Below are 13399 nucleotides of genomic sequence, written 5' to 3' on the forward strand. Positions count from 1 at the left end.
TAAATGGCACCCTAACACCAGAGTTTACATGGTCTTTCTAGCCAAATCTGCCAAATTGGTAGCCAAGCCCCAAGGGAGTCCATTTTAGGTATATCTGGGGTAACAGTCTGCTTCTAAATTTTGCTATACAGTAGACCCCAAATGACTGAAGGGGCCTCCTTTGCTCCCAGGTTTCCCAGCCTCTCTGATCTACAGAAGAAGCCATTCCTAGACCAGGTAAAATCAAGACCGGGCCCAAGAATTTAGCAGCTCTCCTCACCCCACCGTGACGAAATTCTCAGGGCTGAGCAGAAAGCACACAGGACATGATTGGGATTTCACTCAACAATAAGTCTTTATTGAAGAACTTGTAAGAAAAAAGGATAGACCCTCTGTAAAAAGAGGAGATGTCACCTCCAAACAGCGGGGAGGAATGAGACCTGGGTGGCTTCCCGGAAGTCAGTGTTTCTGGCAGGCCTGGCTCCCCTCTCCCTGCGAGCACTAGAATGTCTCACATGACAGCCAGCAATTCCTACCCACCCATCCCAGTGACCCTGGACTCCCTAGGCCATTTACCAATGGCTTTCTGAAGACCCGGGGATACATGTGCTAGGCTTGCCTCTTAATGGGGTCAAAGTGGGTTCTGCTTCGGAAAATTCAAACAGGAATGTAAAATGGTTTGAGCTCTTTCTAGTCCAACCAAAGATGACTACATCCAGCCCCTCTGAAGGGAAAGGGAGCAAAGAATTTCCCTCCTGAATGTGCACACTTGTAGGGTGAATGGACTATACCACAGTCTGCTCTTTACTAGCATGAAGAATGGAGACAAGGTTAGAAGAATATATCACATCCGTGTTAAAGAGTCACTGAATCCTAGAGGGCAGAGGGAGCACTGAGGCTTTCTGACTCCAAGTGCTCCTGCTGGCTCCCCTGAAGTCCTGAAGTCCTGGTCATTCCTCTCCAGCTGGGAGGTTGTCCTCAATCCGCCTGATGAATCTCATCCGGATTTCTGTCACACCATCTCCTTTCAGGGTGTCCTGGACAAATTTGGCCTCCACAGCCATCTGGACCTGGGGACAGTGTGAAAATGAAGGGACGGGGAGTTCCCTTCATGGCTCAGGGGTTAACAAATCTGACTAGTATACATGAGGACGCAGGTTCTATCCCCAGCCTTGCTCAGTAGATTAAGGATCTGGCATTGCCATGAGCTGTGGTGTAGGTCGCAGATGAGGCTTGGACCTGGCGTTGCTGTGACTGTGGTGTAGGTCAGTGGCTACAGCTGATTCGACCACTAGCCTGGGAACTTCCATATGCTGAGGGTGCAGCCCTAAAAAGGAAAAAAAGAAAAGAAAAGAAAGAAAATGAAGGGGCGGCTGCCTAGCCATAGTCTCTAGGGAACCACTCTAGATGGAGCTATAACTGACTCATCCACAGCAGCCTCAACAAGGGGGCTGGTTTCCTACGAGGACAAGACTGCCAGTTCCTGTGCAGAAGGCAGTGGTCCCAATCCAACAGAAGAGACTCCGCCAAGAACACTTACAAACAAAACTGTCACCAAATAACCCAATCTGGAAATGGATGCCCCGGGCTTTGGGGCCTGGCAGCACCACCTCCAGCCTGGCATGGAGAATCAACACCACGTAGAGATTTCCAACTTGGATCCTATGTTAGGCAGGTTCACCATCTCAGGCAGTCAAGCACTAGGGTGAGCTAAAAGCCCTTCTTTTCATTCTCACATTCATTCATTCATTCATTCATTCACGCGTTTATTAAATCCCAACTACATTTCAGGTGTCTCAGAAGAGCTGCACTCACCATCTCCAAGGCGCCTCGTAACACCCCGCACAAGAGATTGGAATAAATGAGGGATGAGTGGTTATCAGGAAGTTCCACAAAGTCCACCAAGGGATTATTTTCCAAAATGAGGGAGAATTCGTCACCAGCTGGGCTCCAATTGGTGATGCTTGGAGTGATGCCCAAATACATCTTGAACGCCACCTGTCATGAGACACACGATGGCTCTATGGGAAGGGCAGGAGGGGCTGTACCATAGGGAGGGTGATGGGAACAGCAAGGGGAAGGGAATGGCTTGCGGGGGGGCAGAAATGTGGCTTCTGCAGGACATTGAAGTTTTAGGTGTTCAGGGCCAAAAGGAAAAGCTCCTGTGCACAAGGGCACACCCCTCTCCTTCGAGCTATGGCACATCTAGGCAATAACTCGCTGACCACCTGTACTTCTTAGTGGAAGGAAACACTGATCTTTGACAGGACTGGCTGCCCTGAAGCAGCATCTAAGCACAGAGCGCTCCCAACACACTTCCCTGTCCTCTCTCTCTGCTGTCTGATACCACGAGGCTACAGGTGTTTTATCATTTGTTATTAATCTTATAATATATAACACTAATATAATTAATGTCAAATTTACTATCTACACACTACAATAAGTGCACGCATTTTATCTAAATGCCAATGTTCACTTTTTTCATTTACTCCTTAAAACAATCCTATGAGGTAGCTCTTATTTCCTTCATTTTAAAGATGAGGTAACTGGTAATTTAAAAAGTTAAAAATAGGAGTTCCCGTCGTGGGCTTAGTGGTTAGCAAATCTGACTAGGAACCATGAGGTTACAGGTTTGGTCCCTGACCTTGCTCAGGGGGTTGGGATTTGGTGTTGCCGTGAGCTGTGGTGTAGGTCACAGACTCGGCTCGGATCCCACGTTGCTGTGGCTGTGGTGTAGGCCAGGGGCTGCAGCTCCAATTGGACCTCTAGCCTGGGAACCTCCATATGCCATGGGAGCAGCCCTAGAAAAGGCAAAAAGACAGAAAAAAAAAAAGTTAAAAATAACTTACCTATGGTCTATTAAGTAGAAACCAGAATTTATTTTTTATTTATTTGCTTTTTAGGGCCACACCACAGCACATGGAGGTTCCCAGGCTAGGGTTCAAATCAGAGCTACAGCTGCCAGCCTATACCAGAGCCACAGCAACATCAGATCTGAGCTGTGTCTGCGACCTACACCGCAGCTCACGGCAATGCTCAATCCTTAACCCACCGAGAGAGGCCGGGGATCGAACCTGCAACTTCCTGGTTCCTAGTCAGATTCATTTCTGCTGCACCATGTCAGGCATTCCTTTCTTTCTTTCTTTCTTTTTTTTTTTTTTTTTTAAAGCCAGGTTTGTCTATATTCTAAACCCCCATGCTATTCTGTTACATCTGTTCAGCTGAAAAAATCTGGCTTTGATTTCACTGAGGCTTCAATCCACTGGGATGACCCCAACCATTCTTCCCTTTTTCATAATCTGTGTTATTCCCAAAGCACCAGGAAGGTTTCTTTGGCCCAAACAGCTGCCTAGCTATTCTTCTGAAACACTAAGGGCCTCTCTAAGGGAGGGAGTGATAAGCAGTGCCTCCCAATGACAATCCTTCAGCAGGGTCAGGTGGCCCAGGATAATGACCTTGGCAATGACATCTGCAGTTTCCCGAAAGTCATGGCACCTCCCGACATTTGACCGTGCCAAGAAATCTTCAATCAGTCGGACTCCAATGTTATAGCCCCTGGGAAAGAAACGAGAGAACAGATTGTATTATGGGGTCTGAATGTCTTAGGTCTGAACATAAGACTGTTAGTGGTAAAGGGAAAATGAGGACAATCCCAAAACATCGCAATAAATAAGCAGTGGAAACTGGACCCAAAGTGTTGGTTACGAGACAGAGGACCCTGTTCTGTGCTCTAAGGGACCAAGGAGATTCGCTGCGCTCAGGAGTCCCATTTCTGTCTCTCCCACAGAGGAGCTCACTCACATTTTGTCCAGCTGTTTATTCACATCTTCGTCATTTTCATAGTCCTTGCACAGCTGGGTGACCAGAGCCCCATAGGTCAGGGTGAAGAGCTCAGAGCTCTAAAAGAGATTCAAAAGGCAGTCAGGACCAAACCACAGAGGAGAGGTCTGGTGAGAGTCTGGATCGGCCTCAACACAACTGTCAGAATTCAAAGGAAGGTTACCTGTGTCTGGTGGAAAAGACCATCATCCTCTGTGGAGGAGCCAAAGGAATTGGCTCCCGAGGTTAACGTGACAGGGCTGCAACCAGACCCACCACAAAACAGGCTGTAAAAGGCACCTCATGCACTGAGCAGTCATCCTCCCACTGACCCAGGACCCCACCAGAGCTGCAAGCCTAAGCTGGGGCCACCAGAATCTGGTGTGGGAGAAACAGTCATTTATCAGCTACTGTGAAAGACTGACCCGAGGCAGCGGTTTACAAATGAGACTTTGTATGGTACCAGGTGTCAGCCATGGCTTCCCCACAAATGTCTAGAGTGTCCTGGCCTAGACTTAGCCTTAGACTGCACTCCCAAGGCCCCACTCAGGCCAGCGCATTTCTCCAGGAAGGAAGCCCCAGACGAAGTCCGTTACACTCGTGATAACCCCTCCAAGTCACCAACATGGGAAAAAATAATGTTCCTTTTGTGTGTGTGTGTGTGTGTGTGACACAATTTTATTAGAAATTAGTGTTGTTTGTTTCCATCTCCTATGCTGAGCAACAGAGAATTGTAGTTACCTGATAAAGAAGTTCTTTCTTGCCAGAACATGTGCCATCTGTCAGGCAGACCAAAAAATAATGTTCCTCCTGATACACAGTGAATACAATCTTTTGTGTACCTGGAACACAATACTGACCTGGACTGGCTTCTATTACAACCATGGTTAAAATCACAGAAACTCTCAGATGACGAAGCCTGTCACCCACATACCAAAAAAACAGAGCTGTGGAAGGTGAAAGGAATGGCAAACACATCCTACAGAATGAAAGGAGCAGGTCTGGGGAAAGGCATTATCGGAGTTAAACAAAATGGGAAACATGGTAGCAACATATTTGGATCATACAGAAATAAGGCTGAAAAATCAAGACGGCCATCCATCCAGTCCTTTCCGAATGGAGGCTTGCCAGACTTGGAGCAGAGTACCTTTCTATATGCAAACCTTCTGGGAAAGAAAGTACAACTAAGGCTAAGGCCCAGGCTCCAGTGCTCACCCAGTGCTCAGCACCTCATCCCCACTGCCTGCTGATGAGGTCACTGCAAGAATAATAATGTGAACACCTTTTACTTACATGCTGCATACTATTTTTCATCATCTCATTTTCCATTCCACAATAACTCTGTAAAGCAGAAAGGGCAGGAACTAATCTCATTTTAGAGATGAGGAACCTGAGACTCAGAATGGTTCAGTAATTTGCTCAAGGACAGACAGTAATTCAAGGGGAAAAAAAACTAGGAGTTTCTAAGCTGATGTTCATTCTGTCCACTGTTCCCCACAACTATAATATGAATAACCAGGAGTTTCCATCCTGGATCAGTGGAAACGAATCCGACTTGTATCCATGAGAATGCAGGTTCGATCCCTGGCCTCGCTCAGTGGGTTAAGGATCCGGCATTGCCGTGAACTGTGGTGTAGTTCCCAGACATGGCTCAGATCTGGCGTTGCTGTGGCTGCAGTATAGGCCCACAGCTATGGCTCCAATTTGCCCCTTAGCCTGGGAACTTCCATATGCGGCAGGTGTGGTCCTAAAAACAAAAATAATGGTAATAATAGTAATAATAATATGGATAACCATCCCCCCCAAAAAACAGCAAACAAACAAAAGGGAGCTGCACTAAGGAGTTAAAAAGAGCCAGTTTTAGAATAAGGAAGCTCTGTGAATTCAACTTAAACAGATCAGGGTATCTCCAAGAGACCATTTACCAAATATGGCAATTAAGGAGACGCTATAAAGGAGGAGAATGATTTGTTGTTGTTGTTGTTAAGTTAAGGGTTTGGCACTGGAATGGCTCAGGCATGAATGGATGGAGACAATCCAGCAGTAACCAGTCTATAAAGCTGGCACCACTGCATTAAATCAGGAGAGCTTCCTTCCATTATTAATGAGCTGAGCTGGATGAAGACTCCAAGAGCCTCAGCCCACCACCATGTCCAGTAACATGCATATCTTGATGTTTCCAAGCACTTTATACATGCAGCAGCAACCTCCAACTTGCCAATAAGAAAAATCAAGGTCACAGAATCATTATGCCTGGGATTTTGTTTTTTGTTCATTTTTTTCTTTTTACGGCCACACCCACAGCACATGGAGGCTAGGGGTCAAATCGGAGCTGCAGCTGCCGGCCACAGCCACGTAGGATCTGAGCTGCATCTGTGATCCATACTGCAGCTTGCAGCAATGCGGGGTCCTTAACCTATTGAATGAGGCCAGGGATTGAACCCGCATCCTCATGGATACTAGTCAGGTTCTTAACCCGATGAGCCACTACAGAAACTCCTGCCTGGGGTTTTGGAATGGGATCCCTGACTGAGGCTCTCTACACCATCTCTTAATTTGCAAGTCTGTCTCCATCTTCAGTTATGAACCAAGACCATTTGGAATAGTGCATGACAGCATGACATAAATATACAACTTAAAGATCTTCAGACCTAAAAACAGGAGTGAGCTGTGGTATAGGAAAAAAATCATTCAACATTTACTGTGTACCAGGGACTACCTAACAGGAGGGAAACAGATAGTAAACTAAATAAATAAAATAAATCATTTGTCAGATAGTGATAAGTGCTATGGAGGAAAATAAGCATAAAAAGAGATTAAAGGGTATTTATATTCACCTATGTGTGTGTGTGTGTGCAGAGGTCAATTTTTTTTTTTTTTTTCCTTTTTCAGCCACACACACAGCATATGGAAGTTCCTGGGCCAGGGATCGAATCCAAGCTGTTGCTGTGACCTATGCCACAGCTGCGGCAACACTGGATCCTTAATTCACTGTGCAGGGACGGATATCAAACATGAGCCGCCACAGACACCCTCAGATCCTTAATCCACTACACCACAGCAGGAACTCTCAGGGGCCAATTTTAATAGGGCAGTCAGAGAAGGCCTCCTTAAGATGATATTTGCGCGAAGACCTGAAGGAAGTAAGACCAAGCTATCAAGACATCTAGGTGAAAAAATTCAAGGTAGCAAGTTGATTCCCTGAAATGGGATTATGTCTGGTGTGTGTGAGAAACAGCTAGGAGACCAGCGCGATTAGAAGAAGAAGTCAGAGGGGTTCCCATCGTGGCACAGAGGAAACGAATTGGACTAGGAACCATGAGGTTGCAGGTTCGATCCCTGGCCTCGCTCAGTGGATTAACGATCCAGCATTGCTGTGAGCTGTGGTGTAGGTCGCAGACGTGGCTCAGATCTGGTATGGCTGCGTCTGTGGTGTAGGCCGGCAGTTACAGCTCTGATTAGACCCCTAGCCTGAGAACCTCCATATGCCACAGGTGAGGCTCTAAAAAGACAAAAAAAAAAAAAAAAGAAGAAGAAGAGGAAGTCAGAGAAGTAACAATAGGTTTCAGAGTCTGAACTTATAACTTAAAGTTCCATGGGACCTTAAGGGTCAGCCAATTCAATCAATCCAGTGTATTCACAGAACATAAGCACCACATTCTTCCTCCCAACAGAAACATGAATCTCTTCTGCAAGACATCTACTTTCAGACTGCTTGAATTCTGTTTAATAATAGTGATCATTAACATTTATAAAATTTTCAGAGTGTCTTTACAGAGCTACTCATTGATCTTCATAAGAGCCATGAGAGGTTAACAGAACAAACGTTATTTATCTCCATTTTTACAGATGTCAGGTTAAGTAACTGAGACCCAGTCTTATCATCAAGCATTGTCCTGAAAAAGTTTTGTTCTCGGAGTTCCTGTTGTGGCGCAGTGGTTAACGAATCTGACTAGGAACCATGAGGTTGCGGGTTTGATCCCTGGCCCCGCTCAGTGGGTTAAGGATCTGGCGTTGCCATGAGCTGTGGTGTAGGTCGCAGACATGGCTCGGATCCCAAGTTGCTGTGGCTCTGGTGTAGGCTGGTGGCTACAGCTCCGATTAGACCTCTAGCCTGGGAACCTCCATATGCCGTAGGAAGTGGCCCTAGAAAAGGCAAAAAGAAAAAAAAAAAAAAAAAAAAAGGTTTTGTTCTCCTAAGCCACTGCTTAATCTCCCTGAATATCAGCTTTTCCCATCTGCACAATGGGACTATTACCTGCCCTTCAGGGTTACTGTGAGATTCCAGTAAGATGATGTGTGTAGAGTGCCTATTGCACAGAACATACTCAAGAAGGAGATGTTCGTTCTGTTCTTAAACCGGTTTTCTGGTACCAAAAAGCACACTGAACTAGTTCAAAGAGGGAGATTCTGAATCACTATAAAGAACTCTAAAACAATTATTAAGGCATAAAGAAAGGGTTTATAGGCAGAAGACCTGATTCTGAGTCTGGACTTGTCACTTGCTAGCTGTGAGACTTTAGCTAAGTCACTTCGCGTGGCTAAACCATAATCATCTCAAACAAAAACAGTAACAGTGAAATCTAACATGCCAATCACAGGGTTGACTGGGAAGGTCTCATGAGATAATAGACTAAAAGATGCTTGGCAGTCCAAGAAACCACAGGAGTGGTTTCATACTGACAAAGCCAATATGAAATCCAAGTACTTCAGGCACAACTTGAGCAGATTAAGTTAAGCCAAACTCTACACTCAGGTGGGCACTTGATGGTTTTCAGGGGGCTTTGTAGTTACTGTGCAAAGATAAACCTCTAAACTCCTTAAGGGGCTTATCTTCGGAGCTACGGCTCCAAGAGTCACAGTTACTATTTTTGTCAACACAAGTAATCCAGTGTGACTGCCCCCCCAGCAGCTAGGGAAGGAAGGTCAGTATCAGGACTGAATCCATCCCTCTTGTCACTCTTCAGCCTCCTGTCATGGAGACTCTGAGTACAGCTGCTCAAGTAGTCACTCGCCTAAACTCTGGAGAATAGAGCTGCAGCACACAGGAGGGCAGGCCAGAGTGTCTGTGGGATTCAAGAACTGAACACCATACAGACACACAAATGTTAATATCTTTACTAATAAGGGTGCTTGTGTGGTGATCATTTTGAGGTGTACAGTAATATCCAATCACTGTGTTGTGCACATGGAACTAACACAGTGTTGTAGATAAACTATACTTCAATTTTTAAAAAAAAATATACTGGAGTTCCCATCGTGGCTCAGCGGATATGAATCTGACCAGTATCCATGAGGATGCAGGTTCGATCCCTGGCCTCGCTCAGTAGGTTAAGGATCTGGCATTGCCGTGATCTGTGGCGCAGGTCACAGAGGTGGCTTGGATCTGGCGTAGCTGTGGCTGTGGTGTAGGCTGGCAGCTGTAGCTCCAATTGGACCCCTAGCCTGGCAACTTCCACATGTCGTGGGTATGGCCCTAAAAAGAAAAATAAATAAAATTTTTTTAAAAAAAGGATATTTGCTAGCTGATATTTACTGTCGGTTGTGTTCTTAGGTGCACTATCACACTGCTAGCTTTACACACGATACTTCAATTAACCCTCAAAACAAACCTTATTATAAAGATACTATTATTACCTTTTTATTTTTTAAAAATGTTTTAAATATTAAATTTTTATTTTTTGGTCATGTCTGCAGCATGCAAAAGTTCCTGTGCCAGGGACTAAATGCCAGCCACAGTAGCGACAATATTGGGTTCTTAACTCACTGAGCCACCAGGGAACTCCCCAAAACAGTAATTCTTAACCTGTGTCCATAGAGTATCTTCAGGGGGCCCACAGATGCCTCCCAAAATGTAAGTAAATGTCTATGTGTATGTGTGTCTACTTACTATTTCTGGGGAGAAGGTCCATAACTATCACCAACTTCTCAAAAGGGGTCTGAGAGAGAAAAAGTTAAGTACAGTACTACACCAGAGTAACAAGGCTGCCTGCTGCCCATTTTTCGTGGCTGTTCCTGATATATGATGCAAAGGTGTGAGGGAAGTTTAGACATGTGTCAACAAAGGGCCCCTGATCTGCCCTGTATGCAACCTTCAGTAACTCAGTTAAATCGGAAAGCAAAGAGAACTGGGCAATTCTGGATGAACTAAGAAAATGCCAAAGAAAAGGAACACGCATCAAAAAGTCCCCTTAGTTTGAAGAAAAAAGTCATCTACCTTACTTCCCAGGCCCAGCCCCCATCTGCAGCCAAACTTTATGGAACTATATTCCCAGGACAAGAAAGAAGCCAGAGAAGAGTACCACTGACTGCCTACTTTGACCCACCCCTTACTCTTCCTTTCTGGCAAAACCAGAATGTGAGCATCTCTTGCAATGCCCACGGCATAGTGTGAGAGATATTATGGTCTGAAGCATGAGCTTTGGGGTCAGAGAGACATGGGTTCAAATTCCAACTCTTCCTAGCGGTAAATTTGGGCAAGTTATGTAACCTCTCTGAGCCCCAAAACGGTGAGAATTACTTTGCGGATTAAATGAGATAATGGATATAAAGTGCTTGGCCCAGTGCCTAATTAACAGAAGAGCGCAACAGTGGGAATTACTGCTATTACCGTCGTCGCTGTTGATCCCGTACTCAGGCCTCGGGGGAGGGGTCTCTGAGCTACTCCAGAGGCCCTCCAACCCGCCTCAGGCCCACGACGCGCCCCGAGCGATTCTCCACTCTCGACCCATCTAGCAGCCTCCTCCTCCTTCGTTCCACCGGAATCACTCCCTCCCAGCGCTCGGAGAAGGCGCTTTACCAGTTGGGCCCTGCGCCCTGCGCCGGGCCCCTTCCCCAGAACGCCCCCATTCCGCCCCGCCCGCCGAGATCACACGCTCCGGTTACCATTTTCTTGCTCTCGGTGCCACGATTCGCCTGCCTCGACATGGTGCCGGCCGCCTACCCCGCCTCGCCACAGACCCACCCGGCGACCCCTCCTAAAACCTCTGGACCCAGTTAGCGACCCCACAGCGTCGGGGATTGACGGGTGCCGCCTCACCGCGCCTGCGCGCCTGCCGCGGGGCACCACGGGAGTCGTGGTCTGGCCGACGAGGGTAATTCCCGCCCAATAAACGTCGGACTACAACACCCAACAGCCTCATTGGCGCCACCGCGTAGCTGGACTATAACTCCCAGAGTGCCCCGTGCTCAGCGGACTCCTGGAGCCTGGCTCCCCATGGGCTGCAGTATGGCCACTAGGTGGCGTTAGCAGTTTGCGGTAATCTTGTATCGTCCACACTTCCCCTTCCTGCCCCCCCAACCCCCACTCAGAGATGCTCCGCAAATTCCTCTCTCGCTGGGGTTGGTCTTGGAAAGTCCCTCTTTCAAACTAGCTTCTTCCGCTGTTGCTGCAATTCAGAGCTAGAAGCTCCCAGGATGTCCCAGAAGACTGGCTATGGCTCATACACAAATCTGGCTTCTTCACAACAATATTTAATGACCACCTACTACGTGCCAACGGCTTTCTCTTCAAATTGCCATCTGTCCCCAGACCCCAAACGCAGCTAAGCATCTGCATCTTAACCACTGTGGCCTCCTGATGAAACATCCAGTCTGATAAAGTTCAGGTCATTTTCTCCCCCTCCCTCCCCTGTAACAACTACAGTCTGGTTCCAGGAAAAAAAAAAAAAGATCACCAGCGTTGGTAGCAGCCAGTCCTGGATTTTAATCCCAGCTTTGCCATTTTAGGCAAGTTGCTGGATCTCTCTCAGTTGTTGTGAAGATTGGTGAGACATGTATGCAGAGCACTTGGCACAAAGTAACTGTGCATTCCCTTTCTTCCAGCCACTCTCTAAAAACACAGCCCAGCAAACAGGCCCCAGAAATACCAAGGGAATGTGCTGGCCACACCCTCACCCATCACCAAGGCAAGTCCTGCAGTCCCAGACCATATAGCCCTTTGGTTTCACCTCCAGCCATCCCTCCCTGACTGGTCAATTCTGACAGAACTGGGCTGGGAGTCCAAGGAGCACCCTCTCCTCACTTAGGCCTGGTGGTCTGGCTCTGAGGCAGCTGCATTTTGCTGCTAGCCTTCACCATGATAACCAGCCTGCCCAGGCATGGCCAGCCTGGCTGGGGAAGGCTGGGGGGCCCGGCTGCTCAGCCTGAAAGACAGTACCCAGGATTCCCTCAGTCTCTCCCCCAGGGTGCAGGACTAACCATTATTACACTCTTCTCCCCGTGGCACAGACATTCTGGGGCCTCCCTAGAGGTAGTGACCTGTGACTCTCCTTCCTGTGTCAGTGCCTTGGCCAAGGGTTCTAGGAAGGAACACGATGGTCAGCTGGAGGTGGGGGTGGGGACGCTGGGGTGGGCTAGCCCCTGGAGGCCAGCAAAACTAGAGAAGAACCTCCTGCATTCCCAGGAGAGAGGACAGCTGAGGTGAAAGCTGCAGTTGGCTGGCCTGTCTGTCGGTCTGGGCTCCTCCCTGCCGGCTGCCCTTGGCTGCCCACAGAAACCTGAGTCACAGTCACGGCCTGCGGCCCGACCCCACCCAGCCTGCTGTCAGGCAGGGCGGTTCTGGAGGGACTGGAGGCGGAGCCTCTCCCTGCCCATCTTGCAACCTCTGAGATTCTTCCCCTCTCTGCTTGCAATTCCTCCTTTTGGCGACTTTTCCTTTGGGACGCCTCCTTGAAGAGTCACCAGTCTTGAATTAAGAGTGGGGGTGGGGTCTATCTCAGGCTAATCTCTAGGGTATCCTCCTGGCTCCTTAGCAACTTCACCAAGGGCTCTCATTCACAAATGCCAATCCTTCTCTAGCAACCCTGCAGCCAGAACTCTTTAGAAGACCAGGCATCCCCTCCCTACCCTCCTTGGCGGAAAAAAATGCAGCGGGCGTAACTTCCCATCCTTTAACAGGGACTCTAGACAAGGACACCCCCCCTCCGCCCCCGCCAACCCAAAGGCTTCAACCTATTTCGTCCTGGATAGTTCCTCCCCCTCCAATTCCTGTCTGTTACTTCCCCTCTGCAAGAACTGGACGGAGGGAGCACACACTGCAGCTGGTGTCTACGGCCGCCCTTGAGGGCATTCCCCACCCCCAGCCCCAGGGAAGGGGCCGTGGAGGAGAGGGCTCTCCAGCCAAGTGGTCTGGGTTAGAGACCCCCTTCTTGCTGCAGCACCCTGGGGGAGTTGAGAGTGCAAATCTCTCCCTGCCCCCACCATGAGGCCCCTCCTACTTCCTACTTTGTGGGTGTGGAGACAGCCTCCAGGGCCTTGGTCCCAATTGATACCTCTTTGTCAAACCTCCCAGTGGTTTCCTTCACTGCCAGCTTCATCCTGGACCCTGTCCCACCAAACCTAGGAGGTTATAAACACTCTTACACCTGTTCTCCCCCTGGTGGGATCAGGAAAGGGATGTATTTCTGAACCCCATTCAGCGACCTGCCCCCCAGCCCAGCTGCTCCAGCCCAGACTGACGACTCCAAGCCTGTTTCTGTGGAAGGGGAGGAGAACTGCCCCAGGCAGAAGGGGAGGCACAGGAAGGTGACAGCTCCTCACCGTTTACCTTAGAGGGCAGGGCATCCTGCTGGGGCCTCAGCCCATGATGTTGCAAGTGCTC

The 13399-nt window shown here is 48.3% G+C and overlaps 1 protein-coding gene across 1 annotated transcript; it reads right to left on the bottom strand.

Annotated features, from left to right (window-relative positions):
- On the bottom strand, nt 310–10876 carry TRAPPC3 (trafficking protein particle complex 3). Its single transcript, XM_005665219.3, has 5 exons — nt 10684–10876; nt 3781–3878; nt 3435–3534; nt 1795–1977; nt 310–1049 (listed from the first exon to the last, which is right to left on the bottom strand). Exons 1-5 carry the CDS (start codon nt 10723–10725, stop codon nt 930–932), a joined length of 543 nt encoding a protein of 180 aa, XP_005665276.1. The 5' UTR covers nt 10726–10876; the 3' UTR covers nt 310–929.

This window comes from Sus scrofa, chromosome 6 (genome assembly GCF_000003025.6).
Source record: "Sus scrofa isolate TJ Tabasco breed Duroc chromosome 6, Sscrofa11.1, whole genome shotgun sequence".
NCBI classification, from domain to species: domain Eukaryota; kingdom Metazoa; phylum Chordata; class Mammalia; order Artiodactyla; family Suidae; genus Sus; species Sus scrofa.

What these genes read in the sequence shown, in the direction of transcription:
- TRAPPC3 (XM_005665219.3), bottom strand. Translation starts at nt 10,725, where the DNA reads ATGTCGAGGCAGGCGAATCGTGGCACCGAGAGCAAGAAAATG. An exon ending in AATAAACAGCTGGACAAAAT is followed by an intron (nt 3,535 to 3,780) that starts GTGAGTGAGCTC and finishes TTTCTTTCCCAG; the next exon opens with GGGCTATAACATTGGAGTCC. An exon ending in CTGCAGATGTCATTGCCAAG is followed by an intron (nt 1,978 to 3,434) that starts GTCATTATCCTG and finishes GTCTCATGACAG; the next exon opens with GTGGCGTTCAAGATGTATTT.